This window comes from Mus caroli, unplaced genomic scaffold (genome assembly GCF_978045245.1).
Source record: "Mus caroli unplaced genomic scaffold, Mus_caroli_1 scaffold_11, whole genome shotgun sequence".
Taxonomy (NCBI): domain Eukaryota; kingdom Metazoa; phylum Chordata; class Mammalia; order Rodentia; family Muridae; genus Mus; species Mus caroli.
In genome coordinates, this window is record NW_028227266.1 from 106,309,499 (window position 1) to 106,337,359 (window position 27,861).

Below are 27,861 nucleotides of genomic sequence, written 5' to 3' on the forward strand. Positions count from 1 at the left end.
ACCAGGAATGGTCTTCTTACTTCTGAATGGGGGACATATTATCCAGTAGTTGTGGGCACAGAGTGCTGGGCTCACGGAGCTAGACAGGAAATCACTGCATGGTTAGTAAGGTGTGTATCACCCAGTGTGGACAGTACAGAGCAGGGAACAGAAAATTGTGGTATACTTGTATATACACACATATATCCCTATGACAACCAGCCAGGGACCTAGGGAATCCTTGAATCCACTGGATCAGAGCTGTGATACCATCAAGGGGCCAATAAATGGTGGGGGGAGGGAATAAAATACTCTCTGATTCTAGGCTATGACCATACTCATTTGATCCTGGCAGGGCCAGGGATCTAGTAGCCACAGACTAGAGTTGGGAATATTAGAGAGACCATGGCCTGATTTACAGGCAGCACCTCCCGTGGCTCTACACAGACGGGCAGCAGGTGGTCTGGTACCCATAACACTTAACAGTAGATGAAGATGGGCCACCTGCTGGACGGTGCCCGGTGCCAACATCACACTGAGCCAACATTGTTTGCCACCTAGGCCGCCACCAAAGAGGATCTGGGCCAGGGCATGGGTTGGGGAGAGAGGGAAGAGAAGACAGCCCTGAGCCCCAACCTACAGTAGGAGACCTTGGAGTCTGGTGGCAGTAGTGGCCCTTCCTGTCTGATGGGGAAGGTAACCCTAGCTACAGAATTTAGAGGGAGACCTGTGAAGTCAGGACTAAGGCCTGAAGAGCCAGCTGGACAAGACAGGTGGCCCCCCTGGCCCGAGGGTCCAACCCAGTCATAGGGCTCACCACCTGTCTCTGTCAAGCCAGCAACAGACGGCTCTCAGGAAAAAAAAATCCTTTTTGGTCAAGATGAGCTGGCAGTGGGTCTGGACAGGAAGGCCACACGACCTCACTGAGGTGGCTGGGTGCCTGCCTGGGCTCCGCACAGGGGGCTGGTGGGCAGGTGACAGTCATGTCTGGGCAGCCTTGGCAGCTGCCTTGCAAGATGCCAAATCTAGATGACAGCCCTCCATCCCACGCATCCCGGGCTCTTCCTCACCCTCCTGCTCCACAGCTTCAAACAGGCTTCATGTCCTCTCAGGCTCGGCTCCTACTAAGAAGCCAATGTGCCATGCATTCCCATGCGTACACACTGAGACCTACCCTCACCAGCCGCTTATGTATACAGGTTCCTGGTGGGGGTCGTGTGTGGGAGTTAGGGAGGCCATTTACCCACCTTTGGCCAAGCTTAAGCAAAAATAAACCCTGAAAGGAAGGAACAGATAAAGCCACCAGGACATGCTTTCAACACTGATGTCACCTATGTCACATCATCCAAGGGTCCTTTCTCTCAGCCCTTCATGTGGGCTGTGGGGCTGGCCTCCAGCTCTGATGTCCTCTGTCCTCTTTCTGATTGTAAATTGTATGGTGGGTGACGGACCCCTGGATGCAAAGCTCACTGAAGCTGCATGTTCTTCTTACCTTGCCTTATCGAGAACGTAGGGGTGGGTCCTGAAAATCATCATGGGCCTACTGGGGCAAATCTATCTGGATGGTGCTTTCGGTTTGTGTTTTTGTTTTTATTTCGTCTTGAGACAGGGTCTCACTATGTAAGCTCTGCCTACCATGGAACTCACTCTGTAGACCAGGATGGCCTCAGATTCAGAGAGAGCCACCTACCTCTGCCTCCCAAGTGCAGGGACTAAAGGGCCACCACACCCAGCTTACTCAGCGCTGATCAGCGCTTATCAAAACTTGAATCACAGACCCTTCTTCAAGAGCCCCGTGCTCGCTCAGTAGATAGTCTACCTCCTTGTAGACTATCAGGACATGAGTCACAAAAGCCAACATTCTGGTGCAGCTCAGGTAAAAGCAGATGCAAGCCTTCCTTCCCAGAGACCTGCTCCCACACACTGGGATGGCTCAACCCGCCGCTCTCACATCGCATCACAAATAGAAATCACAGCTGTGTGTGCTGTGTGTTTTCACATGTGGTCTTGGCAAGGGGCAGGAAGACTGCAGATACCTTGGGCCCCACCCATGGTCTACAGGAACCTGACAATCCTGCATGCTATTTCCCTTTATCTCTTATGCCAACAACCTTATATCTTCCACTGAGACTGTAAAACAGCAGAAAAAAAAATAAACAGAATCCTGGGAACTGCTGAAGAGACGGCCCAAGTGAGCGCCAAGACACCCTCAGGATGACTAGGGTACAGATGGACCCCCTCTCACAGCCTGACAATGGCCAGCCCCCACCCACGCCCTTTCCCGTCCTTGCAGGAGCTTTGCCGCAAAAGTTGGCAAGTGAAGCCCCAGGTCGTAATCTGCAGTCCTCCCACTGCGCCCGCCTGTTTTCATTACGGCGGGAAAGAGCATCGGAGCCGTGTTTATAACCCCCTTTTAGATAACAAATCACATTTTCTTTTCGCCTGCGAGTGTGTTGAATTGATATTTTTCCCCCTCGGTTTAATGGGTTTGTGTGTTCAGGAATGATCTTCATCAACCGAAACTCCTTATTGTGTTTGATGTAATGTCAGCTTTCATTACGTGCTTCTGTGTGAGCCAGACATAGGGAAAGGCTGAGCCCCCTGGAGCCTGGGCTCTGCCCCAGCCCCCTACCCGGGCCTGTCTTCCTAGATGGGTGGGTGGGTGGCAAGTCTGGATGAGGCTGGAAATGAGTTGGAAGGGCAGGTCAAATCCTGGGTATAAAACCTTCTTCTTTGTCCCTGCCCTCGTGTCTCCTCAAGGCATATATTAGAGTCACCAGAAGAGCCACACATATTAGACACCTCTTGAGATGTCAGCCTTGTGCCAGGCATTCAGTCGCTAATCCAGAATGCTTAAGTCTGTGTCCAGCCAATCACTTGTCCATAACCGGGGAACCCCTGAAAAAGACATCCTGAGACTATCACCTCAAACATTCTCAAATACTGACCAACTAAAACTATTGGCCACAGACCTGGCATCTGGCCAAACCCTCCCTTGGAGGCATAAGGAGGCTCAGAGAGAAAGTGGTGCAACCCTAAAGTCACACAATGTGCTCTAGCTAGGCCTCGGATGGGCAGGGTAGCCTACATGGCTTCCACCCCTCATGGAGTGAGTGCTGGCTCTATGCAGGCTGCTTTGTAGGCAGGTCCTAGGGAACAGATCAGGCTACAAAGAAAAGCCCCAGCTGTGTAAGGAACCCCTGGGGCAACACTGAAGGATCTTGTACTATGAAAAATGGCTGAGGAGCACCTGGGGAGTGACTTGGACAGTGGCCCTGGCCCTAGAGCCCACCAGGGCAAAGTGGGACGGCCCCTTCTGGGCGAGTGGCACTCACTGACACAAGGCTCACCTTCTGGCGGCCTCTATCAGCTGCACTCGGTTCTGATTAAAGATCATTAAACATGAAATTAGCCCGTTTGTGTTACGGGTCCCCGGGGCGACGGGTGATTATGACGTGCAGATGGCCAAGAACCCAGGCGGCAGGCTGGCAGGCCCGGGCCAGGATGGGCAGGCAGGCACATGTGAGTGAGGGCCACAGGCAGGCATACGGGCCCAGCTTTGTTTATTCCCGCTCCTGTTGTGTAAACCCCTTTGCATTTCACAACAAATCACAGATAATTAATAAGTACATGCTCGTAATGAGCAGGCTTTTTAATAGAAGAAATTGGAAGATGCAGTGTGAAGTCATTATTTCGCTGTCGCCCAGGCTCTGTTCTGATTTCCTATCTTCCTCACTCCCTGGTCCTGCCTCAGCCACAGCCCCCTCAGCAGCCAGGCTGGCTCTGACCCTGCCCACAATGGGCCCGCAGGGCAAGGCTCTGGTACTCTGTGTCAGGGGACCCTGGAATGTAACATCCTTCCAGAGAGTGGGGAGGACCTGAAGCTAGGCCTTGGGGTTGCGGGGGCAGGGTACCAGCTGTACTGACTCACCCCACTTTTCCTGGGGGTGGCTTTGTGGGGAGGGACAGACTGAATCAGTCCTAGAGGAAGCAAAACTGTTCTAAGACTTGGCGGACCTGAGGGTCCAGGCTGTGTCTTGGGAGCCCCTGAGCTATGAACACTAAAGCTTCTCTCTCATCACCAGGAGGAAGACATCATGTACTACGATGCCAAGGCTGATGCTGAACTGGTAAGTGTCCCCACCTTCGCCATAGAGGATGGGGAGCAGCCAGAGCTATGCCTTGTCCTTCACAGTCTCAGCTGTGAAGTGGGTGTTAGGGATCCATGCTCACCTTTCTGAACTCAACCATTCAGTGTCATGCTTGGTCAGCCTCTCCTTGTCCACAACTCCCTAGAGATCCTTGACCCTCCAGGGCCTTGTCTTCATCACCATTATAAGCTAAGCTCCCCCTGCACCATGTAGAGCAAGCTGTATCTCCCTCTCTGGGCAGGGTGGTAGAGTGTTGGATATCAGGGTGGTTCCATCCCAGTATGAGGGGCTCTCTGGGCACCATGGGAGTAGAGGGGAGAAAGAAATAGACTCCAGGACCTCCTGGGGGTAGGTACATAGGAGTGAGACATGGTGACATCTAAGCCCTGGCCCAGGACAGTAGAGGCTCCTTTCCTTGTGATTTGGGGAACTTTGCATCAAGCTATGTAGAGGACCCATGGCCTGGCCTCACTATCATTGCTTGGCCCCACATCTCTTGGTGGCTTCAGACACAGAGAGAGGTAGCCCAGTTCCTGCATCTGTTTTCAGATGGGGCTCAGCTCGAACCATGATAATCTCCCAGAAGCGGCAACACTGGACCTAAACCATTTTATTTCCATATCCCATGACCTCAGGTCTGCTTGGGTTAGCTTGGAAGGTGGTGAGGTCCCCATCATGAGAGGGCTCAGCAAGAATGACTAGGGGGTGACAAAGAGCCACAGAGGACACCAACAGTGTCCCTGGGTTCGAGCACTTGGGAGTAGCTAGTGTTCTGTGAACTTATCAGTGTCTGACTCCAAAGCACAGTGGTTGAACCTAACTGTAAACAGCGTGGGTGCAGTGGTATAGTGTCTAGTACTGATTTCTGTTTGCTGATACAGAAAACCCAAGGTCCAGCATTTCCTTTTCTGGCCTGGAGGCCTGGAGGCTTTCCTGGCCTATACAGAGGTAGCCTGTGACACAAGGGGTGGGAAGGCTGGAAAGGATACCTGGGTGGGAGGCCATCATGCTAGGTTAGCCTAGGAAGCCTTAGGGAAGGCGGGGGGCCTGAGAAGGAGGGGGTGGGCTCAAGCAGGTGCATTTCCCCTTGGCTGAGCTCCGTGGCTCCCGGAGAAGTTGCTAAAATTAAAGCTGGAATCTGAAATTCAAATGAAGAGCGAACCTTTAATTAGACCCTGAATCTAATTCCTTACCCCCCTCGGCAGCGGGCTGTAATTTTAGCAATCAGTACATTAAATATAAACCAGGAGACTACAGTTGCCCACCACACTGAACTCCTGGGTTCCGCTAACACTGAGAGCCCCCCTGGACAGCCTTGTACCCAAATCCTGACCAGGACACAGCTTCCTGCCTCCAGCAGCCCCCAACTCTATCCAGGACCCCAACCCTGGCTCCAAACGCCTCCCACTCTGCCTCCCAGCCCTGCAGGGGGATTGAACTACCCAGTAGGGAAGCACTGCTCTAGTCAGGCCTGGGCTAGGGTCAGTGAGGCCAGAAGCTCCAAGCCTAATATAAATAACAGCGCACGCACACACACACACACACACACACACACACACACACACACACACCAAGTCCCCTGCTTAGTGTGTTGTGTTGTTTTGTTTAGTTTGGTTTTAATCTTTGCCAGAGGTACAGTTAGAGATCTTTCTAGACCATTTACTTTTAAATTGCCAGCCAGAAGGTGGGGGTGGGGGGAAGAGAAGGAGAAAGTTCGCAGGCTGAAGGCTTATCAGAATGGAATCCAAATGTCACATTAGTTGGGAAAGTTGGGAGATTAAATTTTTCAGTGCCCTTCATCTGCCGCTGACATTTGGGGGGGCTTTCTTCTCCCACGCCTCTCCCTCTGAGTGGAGCATACGTGGCTTACGCCTCCCAGACCGCTGGCTCCCTACTCCAGCCCATATGCTCAGCAGCTGCCTACCCTGGCTTTACCCAGCACCTAAGGACATTCCAGGGGCTTTCCAAAGCGGGCAGGAGGTGGGCGTGCCCGGTGAAGGGCAGGAAGGACAATAGACAGCTTGAATGTTGATGTCCAAAACCATCCCTGAAAGATGGGTAGGGGACAGACTCGGGCCACTTCAGGATGTGTCCTAGGATGTGGCCTGGTGGAAATGACCTGGGCAGTAACCAGGAGGTTGAAATGCACTAGGAGGGAGAAGTCTGGGCTTCAGGGAGCCAAGGAGGAGCAACCCTTGAGACCCATTGGGAAGAGGATGAATGGAGCCTGCGCTGAGCTTACTCAAAAGGGTCTTGGGTGGGGAAACAGGGTTTGGGAGTGTGTGGAGCATTCCACACGTCTCCCTTGCCTCCCTGTCTGGCTTTTTCTTCTTCTCCTGTACTTTCTCCAGCATCTTCCTGCCTTGCTTGCACACCTGCACTGGAGCCTGTTCCCCCATGGGCGGCAGCATCATCTCTGTAGCCACGGCGCCACTCCTGCCAGCCTGTGGTAGTAGGCGGCTGGGGGTTGGGGGGCTGCACAGCGCATGCCCAGCCTGCCTGGCCGAGAGATACCATAATTGGCACCTGTCAGGCAGCTGCAGCTTGTTTTAGAAAATCAACGGGGGCCTTTATAGTCCTGCTGCTAGCGGGCATGATAGACCCTCCCTCTGTAGGTCACTAGGCCTCTGTACCAGCCCCCACTCATCTCTAGAGCTACCCTGCTATGGGAGATGGTTCCCCAAATGGGGCTAGGACTGTCTGGTACTAAAGGAGCCTGTATACAGTGTGGGGGGGAAGGGTGGTACTCAGCGGGGAGTATGGGGGTGCAAAGCTGCCTGCTGAGGCTTCGCTGTAATTGCACAAGGCGTGTCCTTGGAAGCAGAAGTCTGCAGCCCACTCCTAACTGGCTCTCCTGTTTGCCTCCTTCACTGACAGTTGCCTTTCAAGGATGTAGAGAAGGGGTCATTTTGGTTTGGGTTTTAGCTGAGATTTGGCAAATGGATGGGCAAAGGCAGGCAAATTCACCCAGGGAAGCCTTCTGGGTAAGGGGTCCATATGCTGTACCCATGTTCTCCTGTGTCTCTCCATCTGTCTCTTGTCTCTACAATAACCTCTGCCCTTAAGATGACCCTGTCTTCTGGACTCTGGCCCTCCCTGTCCTCACCTGCAAGCCTAACCAACCCACTCGCCATTTTCCTAACACGGGTGGGGGTGCTTTCTGCAGGATGACCCTGAGAGTGAAGATATGGAGAGGGGATCCAAGACCAGCGCCTTAAGACTGGACTTCATCGAGGACCCAAACTTCAAGAACAAAGTCAACTATTCATACACGGCTGTGCAGATCCCCACAGACATCTACAAAGGCTGTAAGTGTAAGGAGGAGCCCTTTCCACCCACATGGGGCAGGGCTCACTCCCTGCGCATTCCAGGTCCCAGAGATAGAAAGCTAGTGCCACCTACCTCTGGCCAGTCCCCTGCACCCAAGGTCATACACGTTCAGTTCTCTGACCTACCCACATTTAGGTCTTCACACTTGGCAGAACTTGAAACACAGCCTCTTTGCTGGTATGGTCTAAGCCTGTGTGTACACATGTCCCACATATACATGCACACATACATCCCTTGCTCTCACTGCTGGGCTGAATGCCCCCAGAACAGCCCCTTGCCACCCCTGACCATCTCTGACTCTGTTAAGAGGGGCTGGCTGGGAAATGCCAGCATAAGGTGGACACAGAGATTAAAGGCCGCAAGGCAGCTGCCGTAGACAACAGTCACAGGCCTGACTAGCCCACTTCTCTCTATGGCCCAGAGCTGAAAGAATGGGAAATGGTTTCTATTCTGCAATAGCCAAGAGTGTGGTGAAGAGGGACCAGGAAAATATGGTTGAGATTCCAAGTCCCAGGGGTGGGACAGCTTTGCACAGAGGAGTCATTATAGCTCCAGTCTACTGCTGTGGCCCCTCATCTGGTGTTTGGCTCTGGGCATCTCCCCCATATACTGTTCCAGTTCCTTAGGAATTTCCTCCGGCAGTAGATTGAAGGCCCTGGTTCTGACATTACCATGTGAGCACCTACCTATAGGACAGCCTCAGAATCTGCTGGGTTTGGAGAAGGTGGAGGATGGTGAGCTGGGATGCTGGGGAAATGGGGGCAAAGGAGTCAGAGCTACTGTATAGGTTCCAGGAAAAGGGGGAACCCTAGGGTCTTCCAGGAAGCCCCTGTCGACCTCAACGTCAGCCAGCCCCGCCCCCAGCAGGATACCAGCAGATCACCTGCATGAGCCAGTCGAGAGGCACTATCACAGGCAGGCACGCTAATTAAAACAGGAGCCACACCACCCTCCCCAGTCACCCCTCGCTACCCACACAAATTACATTTTATATGTTCTTTATTTACTGTGTCACTTTTAATTAAATCTGTAATCGCCTGCCTGAGGGGGCATGGTCCCCATTTCACAACTCAGTGTGATCTGAGGGTGCGCTCATGGGTGTGGCATGGGCGTGTGTGCATGTGGGGGTATTTGCTTCAGTGTGTCATACAGGTATGTCTTTGTGGTCGCAGATATCTGTAGGGACAATCCACCTGCAGCAAGAGTCACCCCTCTGCTGGCAGCCTGAGGGACTTCCAAGTTTCTCAGTTAGGAAGAGGTCCAGGGATGGGTAGGCATGCCATGCAGACTCAAGGACACATGGCATTGTGCGAAACATTTGGGTGCCACTCTTCATTTTTTCCTTAAAAGGAAAAATAGAAAGTGTTCAACTCACTAGGCTTCTAAATCAGAAACAGGACCATAACACGCTGTTCAATAGGCAGAGCCAATGGAAGAAAGAGGTTTCATGTTGATATTGTGGTCAGTTAAGGAGAACCACAGAGACAGAGAGGGATGAAAGCCAAGCTCAAGGAGCAAGATAGCAGAGACACAGCACAGCCTGCACACAAAGCAAAGGCAGAGGGGCAGGCGAGGGTTGGCAGGCCCCTGGGCACCGGCAGGGCCTGAGAGGCTGTCAGGCACAGCTCATCTGTTCTCAGGGAATCAAAGGCCTGAGAGAACCTTCTCTGCCTGTCACTTGAGATCTCTGATAGGGATCACGGAGGATAGAGTGGCCTGATCCAGTGTAGAGATAAAAACATGCCACACACACACACCAGGTAGACTTCGGGGCACCCTGAGTGATGGGACAAGAATTCCATCCAGGTTGGTCAACAAGGTAGAGATCAGCCTTGGTCGGTGATAGGCCTGGCAGAAGGGAGGAGCCACCCACGTGCAGCCACAGGGTTAAGGAGGGTGGGTAACTGGTGGTAGCATATGAGAACTCCTGTGTACCCCTCGCCCATGGTAGCAATTGTGTTGCTAAGGTGGGTGGGTTTGGGCGTAAGGGGCTGGGGCTCCTACGTTTGGCTGGAAGCACAGAAATTAGAGGCAGCGATGCCTGCCATGGGTGCAGGCTGTATGTACGTGCGCATGTGTGTGCAAGTGTGTGTGCCTGTGTCAGAAGAGGATCCTGGCCCCATCCCTGCCCCTCTGCAGCCCCCACTGCTGCCCCTGCCTGCTCCTGGCCCCAGTTGATTAATCATGGAGCTGAGTGGCTTCCAGCTTATCAGGTACCTTAATAGCTGAATAATTCCAGCCCCATCAGCGAGCCCTTAATTGCTTTCTTGTGGCTGCGGCCTGGAGTGCATGCTGAGTGGGTGAGCTCCCTGGGGGCCGGCTGCGGGCTCCAGGCAGCATGCTGGATGGGGGCCCAGCTCATAGCTCCCTGCCACCCAGGTGGCCCTTCTCCACAGGCCACAAACCACATCAGCTCTGCTTGCTCACCGAGGCCTGGATGAGGGTAGGCTGAGATATTTCTTTGATGATTTAGAGGAGGGAGAGCAAGAAAATCTCCCTAGAAGAGCTGGTGTGGCTCCACATGAGATCCTGGTAAATCAAAGAAAGCCTGGGCAGGCAGAAAGCAAGGGAGGCCATGGAGATGGGTTTAGCAGGGGGCGACCCCAAACCTCCCAACCCCAGCCTTCTGCCCTGCCCCACAGCTACTGTCATCCTCAATGAGCTTAACTGGACAGAGGCCCTGGAGAACGTCTTCATTGAGAACCGTAGGCAAGACCCTACACTGTTGTGGCAAGTCTTTGGCAGTGCCACAGGAGTCACCCGCTATTACCCAGGTAGGCACCACTGTCTCCCTGGCCCATCCAGCACCCATCTTGCTCCATCTCCAAGCCTACCCATCCTGAGGACCATGGGGTACAATGAACCAGGTCAATCCCCATCACTCCCGCCTGCTCCAGTCAGACCCTTCTGCCGGGCCGGGCCCCTTCACCCCCTCTTTCCACAGCCACACCATGGCGAGCCCCCAAGAAGATTGACCTGTACGATGTCAGAAGACGACCCTGGTGAGTGAGCAAGGGGGGTGGAGGCGAGACACCCCCTCAGCTCCCCATCTCTTGTGCCCGCTCCCCTCCCTCCCAATATCCATCCAGACCTCCGAGCAGGGCGCAGCCAGCTCTATCCAATTTTCATTTCACACATCGCTGCCACTGGAAAATGGATCCCATCGCCCAGGCAAGCCGCCCAGCTGCCTCTGCCCCCACACGTGTCGTCCACTACCCAGCCCCCCCCCACACCCACTCAGAACTGAGAGCAGACCAGTGAGGGTGCTTCCAGGGGTAGCTAGAGCCTCAGTCAGGTCAGCCGGCCCCACCTACTCATTTGATCCCTGGACACCCCCGACCCTCTGCTCTGCCTCTCTCACACTACTCCATGATCTTCCCTCCCTCAGACTCTCTGGAGTCTCTCTAGGACAGAGGACACAAGCCACTAAAGCCTTCTGTCCCTGTGGATCACCTGCCCTTCCCCCTCACCTCTTGTTTACTTAATGAGGGAACCAGATCACTCATGTCACAAGAAAAAAAAATGTCTTTTTTTATTGAGCATGGTCTCCCCGGTGCCCAGACTCACTCCAACCCCCATAGTGCGTGGTCAGTAGAAACACAGGAATCAGTAAGTGGGTGGAAGAAGGAAGACCCCCGCAGGTCCCAGAGGTGCGGTCCTTAACTGAGTCTTCTCACTGGCAGGTATATACAGGGGGCCTCATCACCCAAGGACATGGTCATCATTGTGGATGTGTGAGTGAGCCTTGTAGGCTGGTGGGATGGATTAGGACTGGACTCTGCTGCCTGGGCACCTTATGAGGGAAGGGCGGGAAAACCCTGAGAGCCCACATGCATGCGCCCCCTCCGTGCCCGGTTTCCAGGAGTGGCAGCGTGAGCGGCCTGACTCTGAAGCTGATGAAGACATCCGTCTGTGAGATGCTAGACACGCTCTCTGATGATGACTATGTGAACGTGGCCTCAGTGAGTGGCAAGGTGGCAGGCAGGCTGGGTACCACTCACCCCCATCCAACCTGCTCCCATGACAACCATCAGCCCTGTACAACAGCTATACACTGTGTGGCCATCCTGAAGCCACTCACCACCCCCCACTGTCCCCACAGTTCAACGAGAAGGCGCAGCCTGTGTCTTGCTTCACACACCTGGTGCAGGCCAATGTGCGTAACAAGAAGGTGTTCAAGGAAGCTGTGCAGGGCATGGTGGCCAAGGGCACCACAGGCTACAAGGCCGGCTTTGAGTATGCCTTTGACCAGCTACAGAATGTGAGCCCCACGGGTGGGCAAATGGGTAGCCAGGGGTGGGCGAGGGACCAGGCTTAGTGACATGGGAAGATGAAGATGGATTGCCTTGTTAATAGTAAACAGACAGCTTAGACAGACAGTACCATCTGCCGTGAGGGAGGAAGCCCCACCCTGGACCTGTGAGAGACCAAGGATTGCCTGACTCTGTTCATCCTTCACTAGTCCAACATCACTCGGGCTAACTGCAATAAGATGATCATGATGTTCACGGATGGGGGTGAGGATCGCGTGCAGGATGTCTTCGAAAAGTACAATTGGCCCAATCGGACGGTGAGCCTCAGCCCTGGTGGGTGGCTGCTGTGAGCTGGGTCCAGGATGGGAGAGGGCCATCCTCTGGTGGCCATTGTGATAACCTCATCCCCCCTGGCAGGTACGCGTGTTCACGTTCTCCGTAGGACAGCATAACTATGACGTCACACCCTTGCAGTGGATGGCCTGTACTAACAAAGGTACCTCATCGGGTTTCAGCCTCTGCCTGCTGTGTCCTTCTGCTAGCTGTCCATCCATGTGTCCAGCTGTCTGTTCACACACTGTGTGTCTGTCCTTCCATACATACCCTTTGTCCGGTGCTTTGTCTATTTGGTGGGCTGTCTTGCTTGCCCATCTGGCTGTATGTCCCCTGTCTGTCTGTCTGCAGCCTTTCTGCTAATGTCTGTTTGTTGATCAATCCATCTCTGTGCGTTTGGGTAAAACTCATGTTTCTGACGTCCTCGGATGAGGCTCCTTCCTCCACCCGTCTCTGTTAACCACTCCCACCTCTGCTGCTTCTTTAGACCCCTACAATCTATCCTCTCCTGTAGCGTTGGTCACAGTGCCAGGGCAGTGGCAGGGAGCATAAAGCAGTTGGGGGAGAGTCACAATACACAGTGTTGCAGGTGTACCCAGGCGACATTACCCCCTGTGCTGCGGGCCTTGCTGTGCCAGTCAAACCCACATCTCCTCCCTTTGCAGGTTACTATTTTGAGATCCCTTCCATCGGAGCCATCCGCATCAACACACAGGTGAGGTTGTGGAGGAGACGGGCCCCTCCCAGGCCTTGGCTTCCCTCTGGTTGTGGCTGCGTGCTTTGCGTGCTTTCCAGTCATGGGCCGATAGCGACCCCTGGTGGCTGCTGTTGTCCATGGCAGCAGATGAGAGAAGAGTGAGTTGGGAAGGACATTTAGTGCCTCTCCTCTCTCAGGAATACCTAGATGTGCTGGGTAGGCCCATGGTACTGGCAGGCAAGGACGCCAAGCAAGTGCAATGGACAAACGTGTATGAAGATGCGCTGGTAAGGCTTCTGGGCAAAGAAAGGGGACTGGTGGCCTTCCCCCAGGGATGTCCCCACACAGTCAAGACCCTCAAGGGGCCCCTTATTGGTGTTGACCAAGTAAAAGAAAATGACAGGTGGCCTGTGTCTGGGCCCCTTCTCTGAACATTCACCATGGAGACAGGACTGGCCACAGGAGACCTCATCCTTCTCTCCCTTCAGGGGCTGGGGTTGGTGGTAACAGGAACTCTCCCTGTTTTCAACCTGACACAGGATGGCCCTGGGGAAAAGAAGGTAAGTTGCCCAGTAGGTTATCTGGGGAGGAGTTGGCATTCCTGGAGCAGGTCTTGGGATGGAGGAGGGTTAGGGCATGCTACAGATTTGGCAAAGCAGCTCTCCGTATCAGCAGCTTAGCCCTTAGGCCTGGGCCAGGGGGTTCTACTACGGAGTTGACTCATTTTAGTGTACTGTCCCATTCCTTTGTGTCCAGAACCAGCTGATCCTGGGTGTCATGGGCATCGATGTGGCCTTGAATGACATCAAAAGGCTGACTCCCAACTACACAGTAAGTGTCCACCTGCCCCTCTGCCCTGGTTTGCTGTCCATAATGACACAAGCCAGACTCAGCAGGGGAGACTTGGGGACTGAAAGACCTTCACAGGGGCCTTTGACTCAGAGAATCAAGAAAGACTTCCCAAGGGGTTTGGTCTGAAGCTGGGGACAGCAAGCTTCACGGGAAGACTAGTCTGTGAGTGTTTCAGGCCTTGCTGATCTAAACATCCATTTTCCACGCTAATACTATCATGTGAGCACAGCTGCACACAGATCATTGATAAATGGCCCATGCAGATTTGTTTCATTTTTGTTGGTTGGTTTTTTGAGACAGGGTCTCTCTATATACTTCTGACTATCCTGGAACTCACTACATAAACCAGGCTGGCCTCAAACTCACAGTGATCTGCCTACTTCTGCCTCCCAGGTACTGGAATTAAAGGTGTATACCACCATGCCTGGTGACCCATAAAGTTTTATTTGTAGATATTGATATTTGAATTCCATAACATTTTTACAACACAAAATAATTATTTCTTGATTTTTTTTTCAAAAAATACAATGTGTGTGGATATTTTGCCTGGATGTTTTTCTGTGCCGGGTACCTCTGGAGTCCAGAAGAAGATGCTGCATCCCTGGAAGTAGAGTTACAGATGCCCATGAGCTGTTGCATGGGTGCTGGAAATCAAACCCAGTGCTCTGGGAGAGCAGTTAGTGCTCTTAACTGTAAGCCGCCTCTCCAGTTCCCAATCTTAAAACCCACTGGGCAGTGGTGATGCACTCCTTTAACCTCAGCACTCAGGAAAAAGAGGCACACAGATCTCTGAGTTCGAGGCCAGCTTGGTCTACAGAGGGAATTCCAGGACAAACAGGGCTACACAGAGGGATCCTGTCTCAATAAATAAATCAAGCCATAAAACCCACTTGAGGCTTACAACAAATTATAGCAACAGGTGGCAGGCCAGATTCAGCCCTGCCCAGAAGTATGCTGGCAGGGTGTGAGGGCGGGGTGGGGCAGGACTCTTCCAAATAAGAGCCTGAGAGTGGAAGGCAGAAAGTGGAGCCAAGGAAGGGACAGACATGGCGGTTTGGCTATTCAGAGCCTGTGCTTAGAGAACTTGGGTCTCAACTATGAAAGCAAGAACAAGTGCTAAATGTGTGTGACAACCTCAAGCCTGAACCATGGAAACCTTTGCTTGGCCTGAGAGGCCCCACATACAGTAAGAAACTCAGAGGCAAAGACTTGTCCTTGGATGCCACTTCCGGGTCTTCTGCCAGGCCTGTGGGAGTCTAAGAGTCTCTCCTTCCTGTCCACCACCACTAAAATGGGGACAGGAAAGCAACATTTGAGAAAGCAGTGGATACGAGGGAACCACACAGTGGCCCAAAAGCAATAGCCTGTGAGCATCATGCAGATACAGAGGTTGGGCTGGCTGGTTCCTCCGTGGGAAATGGGAAATGGAGAATGCCCACCTACCTACAGGGCTAGTCAACCTTGGCGCGGACTGGTGTATGAGGGACACCCAGCCTGTAAAGGCAAGCAGTATGGGAAACAGAATGGAGGGCAGCTCAGAGTCTAAGAAATCCCCACTCAGCCCTCTGAGCCCCCAACCTGTACCCCACAGCTCGGCGCCAATGGCTATGTGTTCGCCATCGACCTGAACGGCTACGTGTTGCTACATCCCAATCTCAAGCCCCAGGTGAGCCAAGAGAGTAGCCCCCCCCCCTCCAAGGCTGGGAGCCCCTCCAAGACCAGAGCTCCTGACTTCCTATCTGGCTTCCTGTAGACTACCAACTTCCGAGAGCCTGTGACCTTGGACTTCCTGGACGCAGAGCTGGAAGATGAGAACAAGGAGGAGGTGAGCTGAAGGCAGGGCCGGGGGGGGGGGGGGCGCAAGAAAATGGCTGGCGCGGGAGCAGGGGGTTCACACCTTTGGCCCTTGCAGATCCGTCGCAGCATGATTGACGGCGACAAAGGCCACAAGCAGATCAGAACCTTGGTCAAATCCCTGGATGAGGTATGGAGGCACAGACCAGGGAACAAGGGCATCGGAATGGACACCCATCCCTACCCACCCTCCCCTGCCCGCTCACCCAAGAACCTGATGCAGCCTCCTCTCCCAGAGGTACATAGATGAAGTGATTCGGAACTACACCTGGGTGCCTATAAGGAGTACCAACTACAGGTGAGTGGGCCAAGCTGGGCAGACAGCGAAGGGAGAGAGTGACCCCGACATCTGAACCCGGTTGCTTCTCTCCTCTTGCACCCCCCCATCCTTGCTATGTGTTTGCCCTGAGACATTTGGTTCTCCAGGGCCTCCCCTGGCCCCTGTGTGACAAGCAGCATGTCCTAGATGAACAGGACTGAGGACAGGACAGTTCACCTAACCCCCACCTGGAGGGTCTCCTGGGTATCACGCTCTGCTCACAATCCGCACCGTGGCCTCAGAGCCAGTCTTGACCCTCTCAGCATAGGCTGTCTTCACTGTGCCCTATACAGCGGCTCTGGGGTCCATTCTGGAATGCCAGGAGCATTCTCACACCCCAGGACCAGTCCATACTGTTTCCTGGCTCTCATAGGATTCATGTCCTGCCAGGAGATGGTGGGGCAGGTGGGTGCTGAGGTGGGCAGTATGGTTGGGGAGTCACTTTGGAACTAGTAGTTTCAAAGCCTCTGGGATGGCTTGGGGAGAAGAGAGCTTAGGATCCCTGGTGTCTCCAAGGTGTTCATTCCTAGGATATGCAGTTGTGCAGGGGAATTGTGGCCGCCACAGCTTGAGCCTCTTTGGCTCCAAGGCCCTAGGAAAGGAAGGGTGAGTGTGGCGTACTTCTCCTCATCAGTGACCTGTGCTCTCCCTTCCCCTCCTCCCCAGCCTGGGGCTGGTGCTCCCACCCTACAGCACCTACTACCTCCAAGCCAACCTCAGCGACCAGATCCTGCAGGTCAAGTGTAAGTGGCCTGGCCCCTGCCTGCATCCTGCACCCCTGCCTCTGCCCCTGCACCCTTGGCCGGCCCCAGGCAGCACAGCCAGCCGAGCTTTCGGGCAAGGCAGCCCTTCCTGCCCAGTCTGCCCAGCCTCAGGCGTGCCCACAGGCTGGGGAACCAGCCTTCAAAAGTCTGTGGAAATCTGCATGCTTGCCTTTTCTCGGATTTGGTTCTAGACCATTCTCTCATGGTTTCCGTTGAGGATTGTTTTCGGTTTTTCCTATCCCGTGTCTTCCCTCCTTAGCCTGCCTGCCCTGAACACTGCTGGGGGCTACATTGCTGGAAGACACCCCTCCCTCCCTTCTCTTCTACTCCCTGCGCCCTGGTCCTCCCTCTGTGGTACCACCTCTGTCCCAAGGTCTCTTGTCCTCTGTTCCTCCTCCTCCTCCTCTCCTTCCCTCTCCTCCTCCCCCTCCCCCTCCCCCTCCCCCTCCTCCCCCTCCTCCTCCTCCTCCAGGTCACATTCTCCCTCCATCTCTTCCTCTCATTTCTCTCTTCCTCTTGCTCCTCTCTCCTCTTCACCCTAACCCCCTCTCTCTTGCCTCATCTTTCTGCTCAGTCCCTCCATCCCTTCTCCCTAACCTAGAACCCCTGCCTGCCTTCCTTCTAGTCTTCCTTTTGTGTGTCTTCTTCCCTCTCTCCTCCCTCCTTCTTTGCCTTCTTTGCTCCCTGGTTCCTATTTTACATCCTTCTCCTTCCTCCCCTTCTTGGCTCCTCTCTCCCTTCTCTCTCTCTCTCTCTCTCTCTCTCTCTCTCTCTCTCTCTCTCTCTCCCCTCCCCCTCCCCCTCCCCCTCTCTCTCTCCCCCATTTCTGCCTCCTTCCCTCTCCCCCTCCAGCTCTCTCACTCCTCTGCCTGTGACTCCCCATGCATGCCTGCTCACCATGGGCCTCTCTGGAAAGGCCTGGATCTCAGGCCTGGCCCTGCCTGCCCAATGCCAGAGGTCGCTGGGAGGGAGGCTGGGGCTCCGGCCCCACCGGGCGCCCCCCACCTGCCTGGCCGACTGGGGCTCATCTCTTTTGAGTTTCTTGCTCTCTCTTTTCTCTCTCATGTCGTTTTTTTGCAAGAAGTTTCCTTTCGGTATGATGATGAGACACAATATTTTCATTCAAACAGCCATTGAATAAAATATTGTTTGTGCCCCTCCCCTTCCCCTCCCCCTTTTCGTTTGTTTTTGTGTTTGTGTTTTTGTTTTCCTCGCTTTCTCTCTTGGTGGACTGTCCCAGTGCCAATCAGCAAACTGAAGGGCAAGTATATTCAGAACCAGTGCTCCCTCCTCTCCCCACCCCACCCACCCTCACGCCCCTGCTTGCCCCCCTTCCTGCCCAGGACCAGCCACACCCCTGCCCTCTGGGGCTCCCTCCCAGCATCCCTCGGCTCCTCAGTTCTTGCCTTTCCTCTGATCCTGACACCCCACTAGAGCTAGTAGCCCACTTCTGGGGCTGTCTGCAGGGAATTCTCCAGTGTGTCCTGGGGGCCCAGACTCCTTCCTCCTATTCCCTAGTCCTGTGGTACCCCATGGGAAGTCCCCTGCCTCCCCAACGTCTCTGGCCCTCCAAGACAACTCAACAGTGAGAACAGAACTGGATGCTTCACCACCACCCACCCAGCAGGGCAGGAGTTTCAAGATGCAGTTGGTAGGGAAGTCCCAGCAGGCACCCTCTAGAAGGCTCTTAGGCCTCTGGGTTCTGGTGTGGCCCCAGAGCTCACAGCCCTAATAGAAGAAAGGTGGCAAGGCTCAGAGCCTTAGTGGGGATCACAGAGGGCAAGAAGCCTGGACACAGGAGGACAAGGTTGTCCCACCATCCTGGGTTAACATGTACTGTTGCTCCTGCTGCTTCCAAGGCCTTGCTAAGGACCCTTGGGCTACCTCTGCCCTTAGGGAGGGCTCATCTATATGGGGAAAGCTATTCTGAAATAAAGGCAGACTCAGGAAACTATATTCTCCTCCAGGCAAAGGGTGGGATCTTTTGGATCCCAAGAGCCAACCAAACGGTCTAGAGGAAGACAGCCTACTGACAAAGCAAAGGGCCCCCAAATCAGTTCCCAGAAGAGTGGATAGTGAGCTGCCAGGCCTCATCAGAGAACAGTGGGAGGTAGAGGGGGTGGCAAATGATAAGGTCTAGGTCTGCCTTTGGTAGATGGACTGATGCCTTTCCAGGGAACATTTGCCCCTGTGAGGCATGGAGAACCACATGAGAATGTCCCCCATTCCTGGAAGCAGAGAACTTCTCAAAAAACCCAGGGGCCTTGTCTAGCCTAGTCCAGCAAAGGGAGTTAAGCTGCGCCTGCTGGCCTGGGTCAGGGTCGGTGCATACCCCAATCCCACTGGCTTGAGTTGTCATTTGTACCATCGCCCACATCCCACCCTCTGACCCTAGAATTTCAAGGCCCTGGTAACATGACAAACATAGTATAGACTCCCTCCTTCTCCCTCCTCCCTCTCTTTTCTTTCTCCTCTTCCCCCTCTTCCCACCCTACTCCTTCACCTTTGGCTTGTGTCCAAACCCTGCCTCACAGTCCTATCAGAAAGGAACAGTCCAACCAGTGACTGCCAGCCCTTCACAGCAGCCTAGTTTCCCCGGGTTCAGAACTTTGCAGTGCATCATGGGAGTATTTGGGAACCGTGAAAATCCCTCTTTTGGGGATGACAAAAGCTCTATGGTAAAAGAGTTTAGGATGTTGGTGAGGATAGGGTAGAGAAAGCAGAGTGTGGCGCAGGCCTAAAATCCCAGCATTCAAGAGGTTCTGGCAAGAACTGGAGGCTAGTCAAGACAACCGAGACCATCTTTTTTAAAACAAAGGGAGATGGACTGGCAGAACTACACAAGCCCAGGGCCCTCGCGGATGCCCATGATGGCTGGGGATACAACTCAGTTGCTTGTCACTGCCTGGCATTTACAAGGTCCCAGGTTCAATCCCCACCATCACGTAAGCCACGTGTGATGGTGTGTGCTCATATCCCAGCATTCTGAAGGTGTGTGCAAGAAAATCAGGAGTTCAAAGTCATCCTCGGCTGTATAAGGGAGTCCTAGGCAAACACGGACTGCAGAGCTTGTCTCAAAAGAATAAAATCTGCACACAGCAGGGTAATCCGGTCCAGATGGGCAGAGAGAGGAGCCACATTCTCAGGTGTGTGAGCACACGTCCGTGCAAAAACAAACATGTACACATACCTATGTATCCACTGCACACACATGCACGGCTCGTAAGCCCAAGGCACAGGCACAACAGCTATTAGACCATCCTGCCAGACACTCCCAGCATTCTCCCTTGTCTCAACTCCTTGGAAGGGAGAAGACTAGACCTTCCCTAGGTCCCTGGCTCCTCTCAGCCTGGAAAGCAGGCGTGCAGAGTCCAGCAGCAGCCCTGTCTCATTACACTCTGGAACAGTTCCTACCCCCTGTGGGTTCCCCGTCCCCCAGCATCCTGTTCCAGGAAGAACACCCCAGCCCCAGACCTCCACGATGCACTGCAGCACCTCCACCGCCAGCAGCTGCTCACACCTGTCTCTGGTTGGACTGTCTGTGCCCGTGAGAAACCCTTTCGGTTTGGCCATGTTGATGCCTGACACAGAACAAAAGCAAGACCTACCAAAAATGCAAACAGCTGCGGCAAAGAGAGATTTAAAAAAAAAAAGAAAAAAAGAAAAATCCCGCAGCCCAAAGCTGATTCCCTTCCTCAAAGTCTCTTACGGAGGCAAAGGAAGCTCTGCATGCGGTTTTTCCATTATGGATGTGATAAGAGCTAGACCGGCGCCTCCACCAGACCATGCATATATATAGCAGTGTGTGTATATATATATGTGTGTGTGTGTGTGTGTCCGTGTATATGTGCTATACAGCAGTATGGAAGCATATACAGCCACGCCAAGGGACTCACTGCCGACAGAGGACCAGGCCCGGGCAACATATTGGCTATAACTGCCCTTCTCCTGCGATGCTGTAGTCTCCACAGGCCCCACACCCTCCTCACCCTCCCTTCTCTCTGGCTCAAACCTGAACGCGGAAGTGGCGGGTTCCCTCTTTGCCGGTGTCTCCCCCCTCCCTCAGGCTGCCTTGTTCCTACCTGTCCCTCCAGCCCCATCAGCTCTGAGCCCCCTGGCCTCCCGCCTCCCCAGCCCCCGCCGGATAACCCCCCCCCGTTTCTGTTGCAGATTTTGAGTTCCTGCTTCCCAGCAGCTTTGAGTCTGAAGGACACGTTTTCATTGCTCCGAGGTAGCTTGCGTGTGGCCTTGCTGAGGCGTCCTCCCCCTCCCCTGACCATCCTGGCCCCACCTCCTGCACTGCTGCCTGGAGCTCTGTGTGTCTATTGTCCTGTGCAGTGTTGCTCCCAACCCCAATACATAGCCCGGTATGTGCGGCTGTGTACATACCCAGGCCATGTAGCCGCACCAGGCAGCAGTAGCCTGTAGCCCACAGACCATCTCCCACCAGGCCAGGGGCAGGTGGGCTTTGGATTCTCTGCCACCTTCTGTGCCCTCCCAGGCCACCAGGAAGGAGGAGCCCTTTCCACCTTGGGCTGGCTGTCCTCCAGCACACCCTCGCTGGGCAGCTGCTGCTCTGGTCTGTGGCATCCTGCCCATACCTGACCCACCCACCCCCTGTTGTTGTCCTTTGTCAGTCAGTGTTTGTGTGGGTCTGAAGGCTGAGCCAGCCAGAGCCCCTGTGGCTGTTGCCAGTGCTGCTCATCCTTGGTGTGGTGGCTCACTGAGCATAGGGGAGAAACGGGAGGGAGGGCAAGAAGCTGAGGAGCCGCTCTGGCAAGTGGGGGATCAGAACCCAGAGCCATCCCAGGAGTGCACACCCAGTGTGAACACAGGCATCCTGGTGTGCACACAGTCTGCCTTGAACTTCATCTGAGGAGGGCCATGGCCCCTGGTGCTGATGCCCTCTCTTGCAACCTGGGTTTTAAATGAGAGCACTCTCCGGCACAAATGGGGCTCTGGACACTCCTAACCTCTGTGCGTAGGCACGTTGCGTGCATGCACCCACAAATTTCTGACTCTCTGTAGATGTTTGTACCTGTGACTCATTGTGTCCATGTGCAAGAGACCAGGTGTACATGTGGGGTGGTCCGTGTGCATTAGTGATCGGAAATGGTCTGGGAGGTGTGACCCTGAAGTAGCTTAGGGAAGAAATGTCTTTTTCATAACTGCTTCAGGAGCACTGGATAAGTGTGTATGAGCGAATGAAGTGCCCTACAGATGTGAAATATTTCACGTGTATGGTATACCTTATGCACAGTTGTGTGACTGTCACTGGGCGTGTCCACACAGACAGTACAGTTTACAGACACTCAGTAGATCAGTGTGGCTACAAATCAAGTCCCAGGTGCCCACACTAAACTATGGGTCCTCCCATAGCCTAGGGAAATTGCTCATTTTTTAAACTGTCCACAGAGTCGCTGTCATCTAGGTCACTGGGGAGATGCCTGGTGGCAGGGTAGTGACTAAGGGATTGAGCAGGAGAGATGGCTCCATCCATCAGAGAGAGTCATTGTTCTCCAAGAACCCTACTCAACAAAAACAAAAACAAAACACAAGAACCCTACTCCAGGTTTGCCACACCCATGTTTTTTGGACCCAGAGCCTGAGTCTAGTGAGGGTCTGCCAGAAATAACCAGACCAGGGACCCACACATTCCTACTGACACCCCTATTGTGGCATGATGAAAAAAGTGAGCCCCGGGAGACCAGAATGCATTGCCCCAAGGCACAAGGCCAGGAAGAGGCAGGGTGGGGTCCTAGATACTGGCAATAGCAAGTGCTGATACTCAACCCCACTCATGCCCACGGGAACACTGGCAGGCATACAGGTGGAGGAGCCACCCACTGGCATTTGCATTTCCTGGGGCTCCCTGGGTGTGTCATCTGGGTCCAACTATATACAAGAGATGGCAGGGCCAAGACCAGGAGAGAGAAAAGCCACCAGGGTGGAGGAGGCAGTCCCTCCTCCTGCCCACTCTGCCCACCCCAACTAAGTCCCAGCAGCCTTCAGGCTCATGGTGACCACAGCCTGTGAGAACATTCACACCCCTCCCTGCAATCTGGACTTCGCCGGGAAGCCTGGATAACCCTCCACCTTCCCAAGTACAGTACAGCTTCCCAAGCCTGCTCTTCTTGCCCCTCCCCAACCCCCCAGAGAGTATTGCAAGGATTTGAACGCCTCAGACAACAACACCGAGTTCCTGAAGAACTTCATCGAGCTCATGGAGAAAGTGACTCCGGACTCCAAGCAGTGTGAGTATAGGGTGGGGCCTCTGAGTGTAGGCAGGGTCTGGGGTCAGGGCAAAGAGAAGGGAGGGAGGCCAGTACACAGCAGGCAGACAAGCAGGCAGGGCCTGGACCAAGGACGTAGAGAAGGCTTTCCCCAGAGCCCTAGAGATTAGAGGCAGGGATGTCATGGCTCTACATTAAGACACCTTTCCATCTGCCCTATTCCAGGTAATAACTTCCTTCTTCATAACTTGATTCTGGACACGGGCATTACACAGCAGTTAGTGGAACGTGTGTGGCGGGACCAAGATCTCAACACGTATGCACCACCGCCCAGGCTATTATGGCTATGTATAGCAGGGGGCTGGGGTTGGCCCAGAGGCCCCGGCCTTGCACAGTAGAACATGGCGAGCCTGTGACCCCATCTCCCTGTTGCCCCCAGGTACAGCCTGCTAGCCGTATTTGCTGCCACTGATGGTGGCATCACACGTGTCTTCCCGAACAAGTAAGTGACACGCGACAACAGCTCTCCCTGTCTGGGACTTTGCCATGACTTCACTACCCTGAGGCCTCAGCACTGCCAAGACCATTGTACACCACAAGCTGCCTTATGGTGTGCAGTCGTATGCCCACTGAGCTCTGCCTGTCTTGGGTGCTCTAGGGCAGCCGAAGACTGGACAGAAAACCCTGAACCCTTCAATGCCAGCTTCTACCGTCGCAGCCTGGATAACCATGGTTATATCTTCAAGCCCCCACACCAGGACTGTGAGTGTCTGTCCATACCCAGCAGCAGGTGGGAGGCCTTAACTGAGACCAGGAGGCTGAGGGGCACGGGCTGCCCGATAGTCAAAGAGAAAAGCTAAGCCAGACACTGTATGGGGTGCTATAGGCTTAAACTGGGTCCAGCCCTGGTTTGATAGGGCCCAGTTTTAGAGTGGCCAGTACGGTCAGCCTTCACTCCTGACTGCTCTATTCATCTGCCCCAGCCCTGTTAAGACCACTGGAGCTGGAGAATGACACAGTAGGTGTCCTCGTCAGCACAGCTGTGGAGCTCAGTCTAGGTCGTCGCACACTGAGGCCAGCAGGTGAATGCTGAGACTGAGGTGGGGCTGGGGCAACAGTCAGGACACTGACCAGGCAGGTAGTCCACATAACCATTGCTCTCTCCCACAGTGGTGGGTGTCAAACTGGACCTAGAGGCTTGGGCTGAAAAGTTCAAGGTGCTGGCCAGCAACCGTACCCATCAGGACCAACCTCAGAAGGTATTTGGGCAGGGGAAGGGGAATAAGCCCCCTCTGGTGTCTCCATGGACTCCTAACAAGCCTGCCACTCAGACTGGCTCCAGCACCTTTGGGAAGGCAGGAGGTGCCACAGATGGCCTGGGGTAACAGACATGAGGGACACTGGTGGGTGTCTTACATCCCCATTCTCTGCCCAGCAGTGCGGCCCCAGCAGCCACTGTGAGATGGACTGCGAGGTTAACAACGAGGTGCGTGTGCTCTGACTCTGCCCTGCATCCCAGCTTCCCTCATCCCCAGGCTCCCTGGTCTCAACTGTGACTCCTAGTCTGCCCCTTAGCCTTTCGATCTTAACACCCCTACCCTGACTCCCTCTTCTTGCCAGACCTAGAGGAGTGATGCCCCTCACTCCGCACCATTGGACTGCCAGAGCATGAAGTAGTCCGAGGCGGGCCCCCTCACCAGTTTTACCTCCCTTCCCTACCTCTTAGGATCTACTCTGTGTCCTCATTGATGACGGAGGGTTCCTGGTGCTGTCAAACCAGAACCATCAGTGGGACCAGGTAAGGGTCAGGAAGAAAATGGAAGGACGGTGTAGGTCAGAGCCTTCTAGAGCATGCCCTGTGACTATGGCTCTCTCCCTGCATCCCCAGGTTGGCAGATTCTTCAGTGAGGTGGATGCCAACCTGATGCTGGCACTGTACAATAACTCCTTCTACACCCGAAAGGAATCCTATGACTATCAGGCAGCCTGTGCCCCTCAGCCTCCTGGGAACCTGGGTGCTGCACCCCGGGGTGTCTTTGTGGTAAGCTCCTAGAAATACCCAGAGATTAAAGGTTGGGAAACCCGCCTATAGACCTCCCCGATAACATTTTAGAGAGCCAGGGTGATGTAGAACCAGAGGCGACCGTCCTCCTCTCTCCACTGCAGCCCACCATTGCAGATTTCCTTAACTTGGCCTGGTGGACCTCTGCTGCCGCCTGGTGAGTCCTGGAGGAGAGGTTGGTAAAGGAGGCCTGTAAGGCACTGGCCACCTGCTGACCGCCGGTACTCGGTGCCCGGTGCCCTACAGGTCCTTATTCCAGCAGCTACTCTATGGTCTCATCTATCACAGCTGGTTCCAGGCAGGTAAGTAGGGTTTAGGATGCTTGGCCCCAAATCTGTGTCCAGGGCGGGAACAGATGCTCGGATCACAAGGAGGGTGGGGCTTAGGGCTGTGCCAAGCTGAGGCGGACGATTGTCTGTGGGAGGGGCTGAGGCGTCTGGGCCCCGCAGACCCGGCAGAAGCTGAGGGCAGCCCCGAGACGCGCGAAAGCAGCTGCGTCATGAAACAGACCCAGTACTACTTCGGCTCGGTGAACGCATCCTATAACGCCATCATTGACTGCGGAAACTGCAGCAGGTACTTGCAGAGCGAGGGGCGGGGCGTATTAGAGGGGCGTGGTCTGCGGCGTTTGTGGGCGGGGCGGTGGCTCCAGGGTGGAGTGAACCTCCAAGATTCCGCCCTCCGATCGTCCCTCCAGGCTGTTCCACGCGCAGAGACTGACCAACACCAATCTTCTGTTCGTGGTGGCTGAGAAGCCGCTGTGCAGCCAATGCGAGGCGGGCCGGCTGCTGCAGAAGGAGACACACTGTATCCTGCCCCCGCCCGCCTCACCGCCCACTCCCCTCCTGCCCTGCGCTCCCCCCCATACCCCCACGTCTTTGCCACCGCCTCCTTGACTCCCCACCCATGCCCAGCGGACGGCCCGGAGCAGTGTGAGCTGGTGCAGAGACCGAGATACCGAAGAGGTCCGCACATCTGTTTTGACTACAATGCGACGGTGAGTTGGGGAAGCGACGCTGCTGACATCTGCGAGCCTGCGCCGGCTGGGTACCGACCGCTTCCTTGTCTTCCATTCCTGCAGGAAGATACCTCAGACTGTGGCCGCGGAGCCTCCTTCCCTCCGTCGCTGGGCGTCTTGGTTTCCTTGCAGCTGTTGCTCCTCCTGGGCCTGCCACCTCGGCCGCAGCCTCAAGTCCACTCCTTCGCTGCCTCTCGCCACCTCTGAGCGACCCACACACACACATCATACATACCCCTTGGCCTCCTAGCCTTTCGCTCACCCTCCCATTCCACATTCCCCAATCTAGAGCCTTGGCCACTCCTGAAGGACCTGGGTCCCTTCCCCCGAGCCTGTGCCTTGGGGCAGGGGAACCCCAAAGTAAGATGCCATGGTGTTTGGCACTCAAGATTTAGCTCACCCTTGAACTGTCCAAGTGCCCGCAGTCCCTAGACTCATCCCCCTGGGCTAGGACAGGAGGCCACTAGTACTGATGCCAAACCAGGCCTCCACTGACCCACCTGCCTGGAGATTTCCTCTATGTAGGCAACCCTGCCACTGCTGGGCACCTCTAACTGGCCCTTTGGCCCCACCCAAGCCCAAACTTACCTTCTCTGGGGGGGGGGAGATGGTAATGGTGAGAGATTGGGGGGCACTCCCCTCCCCATAGGTTTCTGGCCCTTTCAGGCTACAACCCCCCCCCCCCTAGCCTTGCAGGTGTCAGGACAGTCTCACAATGACATCAGTTTAGACACATGCCATATACACTTGGATCTCTGAGAGCAGAAACCAAACTCTCACTAGACATACCTGTGAGGGAACACACAAACAGACACGCACCATGGGGGGTGGCCCACAGCCTTACACAGGGCGAGATGTCAATGAAGGGGTTGGCCTGTGTGTTCCATCTCTGCTCACCTCTGCCTCTACTCTGAGATGCAGCCTGGCTGAGCCTCCCATCTCTAAAACTGAATGTCAAACCGTGCCAAATGCTGGGGGGATGGGGGGAGAGGCCTCTCTGTTTCACCCCTAGCCACCAGTGTCCCCAAGTGCCCCTCACCCTGCCAGGTGCTCATTGTAACCATCGCTCACCAGTGTCCGGCCCCTAGTAGGACCACACATCACTGCCTGAACCCCTTTGGCATAAGAACCCCACCAGACATTGTATTTTGCCTTAGCAGGGATGAGTTGGTCTCTCCTGGCTGGGCCATCCCATCCCCAATCTGGTTCTTGCACACTCAGGCCTAATTCCCTCTGCACACACACACACACACACACACACACACACACACAGTCCCTGCCCCTAGGAGGCCAAATTGCCCCTCCCTTACTGAACACACACTTGCACCATGCACATGTCTAACCAACAGTACTGCACACACAGAGGCTGGACCTGGGACACATCTCTTCACACCTTTCATTCTGTCATTTCTCCCAAAGGCATCGTAACCTGGGGGGCCAGGAGGGGACTGAGGGGCAGGGGGGAGGGGTGTAGCCGTGAGGCTCAGATGGACTGGGAGGAGGGGGGAGGGTGATACATTAATTAATGGCTTCGTTAATTAATGTCATGTTGCTTGTTGCTTTCTCAGTGTGTGTATGGTCCATGCCCAGTGCTGGTGACAGGGTGGGTATCCATGATGTGTGCCCAGCCTGGATGTCAGCTGTGTCCTGTGGGGGCGTGTGTGTAACTGTAGTGTAGTCAGGTGCTCAACAGAGAATATAAACAAAAAAAGAAACAAACGTATACAGAAAAATAAATATATATTTTAAGTTTAAAGACAAATGAAACCAGACAAAACAATCCCCATCAGGTAGTTGTCCAACCCCCAGCTGGGTTCAACCCTCTCATTACCCACCTGACCTAGCTGTCCCCTTACTGTGGGCTGGGGGACTTGGGGGCCATTTCCTTTGCCCTTTTTTTTTTTTTTTTTTTTTTTGGTTATTCTATTTTGTACAGACAAGTTGGGAAAACAACAGCGACAAAAAAAAGTCGAGAAACTTTGTAAAATATTGTGTGTGTGATTCCTTGTAAAATAT

General features: G+C 54.3%; 1 protein-coding gene across 2 annotated transcripts in view; it reads left to right on the forward strand.

Moving 5' to 3' along the window:
- Window positions 1-27,280, forward strand: part of Cacna2d2 (calcium voltage-gated channel auxiliary subunit alpha2delta 2) — a 129,583-nt gene extending 102,303 nt beyond the window's left edge. The window contains exons 5-38 of one of the 2 annotated variants that reach the window (XM_021171426.3): window positions 4,065-4,109; window positions 7,297-7,438; window positions 10,103-10,234; window positions 10,405-10,462; window positions 11,144-11,194; window positions 11,323-11,422; window positions 11,563-11,721; window positions 11,923-12,030; window positions 12,131-12,209; window positions 12,712-12,761; window positions 12,941-13,030; window positions 13,232-13,303; window positions 13,500-13,574; window positions 15,187-15,261; window positions 15,349-15,420; window positions 15,508-15,579; window positions 15,686-15,747; window positions 16,435-16,511; window positions 20,703-20,763; window positions 22,689-22,786; window positions 22,991-23,081; window positions 23,205-23,267; window positions 23,424-23,527; window positions 23,749-23,847; window positions 23,936-24,024; window positions 24,201-24,251; window positions 24,492-24,563; window positions 24,654-24,806; window positions 24,932-24,984; window positions 25,074-25,129; window positions 25,277-25,403; window positions 25,525-25,634; window positions 25,742-25,824; window positions 25,909-27,280. In XM_021171426.3, coding sequence (XP_021027085.1) covers window positions 4,065-4,109; window positions 7,297-7,438; window positions 10,103-10,234; window positions 10,405-10,462; window positions 11,144-11,194; window positions 11,323-11,422; window positions 11,563-11,721; window positions 11,923-12,030; window positions 12,131-12,209; window positions 12,712-12,761; window positions 12,941-13,030; window positions 13,232-13,303; window positions 13,500-13,574; window positions 15,187-15,261; window positions 15,349-15,420; window positions 15,508-15,579; window positions 15,686-15,747; window positions 16,435-16,511; window positions 20,703-20,763; window positions 22,689-22,786; window positions 22,991-23,081; window positions 23,205-23,267; window positions 23,424-23,527; window positions 23,749-23,847; window positions 23,936-24,024; window positions 24,201-24,251; window positions 24,492-24,563; window positions 24,654-24,806; window positions 24,932-24,984; window positions 25,074-25,129; window positions 25,277-25,403; window positions 25,525-25,634; window positions 25,742-25,824; window positions 25,909-26,052 — 2,973 coding nt within the window. In that variant the 3' untranslated portion in view covers window positions 26,053-27,280. The remainder of the gene's footprint in view (window positions 1-4,064; window positions 4,110-7,296; window positions 7,439-10,102; window positions 10,235-10,404; window positions 10,463-11,143; window positions 11,195-11,322; window positions 11,423-11,562; window positions 11,722-11,922; window positions 12,031-12,130; window positions 12,210-12,711; window positions 12,762-12,940; window positions 13,031-13,231; window positions 13,304-13,499; window positions 13,575-15,186; window positions 15,262-15,348; window positions 15,421-15,507; window positions 15,580-15,685; window positions 15,748-16,434; window positions 16,512-20,702; window positions 20,764-22,688; window positions 22,787-22,990; window positions 23,082-23,204; window positions 23,268-23,423; window positions 23,528-23,748; window positions 23,848-23,935; window positions 24,025-24,200; window positions 24,252-24,491; window positions 24,564-24,653; window positions 24,807-24,931; window positions 24,985-25,073; window positions 25,130-25,276; window positions 25,404-25,524; window positions 25,635-25,741; window positions 25,825-25,908) is intronic. The other variant, XM_021171427.3, reaches the window with a different exon arrangement.
- The last annotated feature ends 581 nt before the right edge of the window (window positions 27,281-27,861 follow it).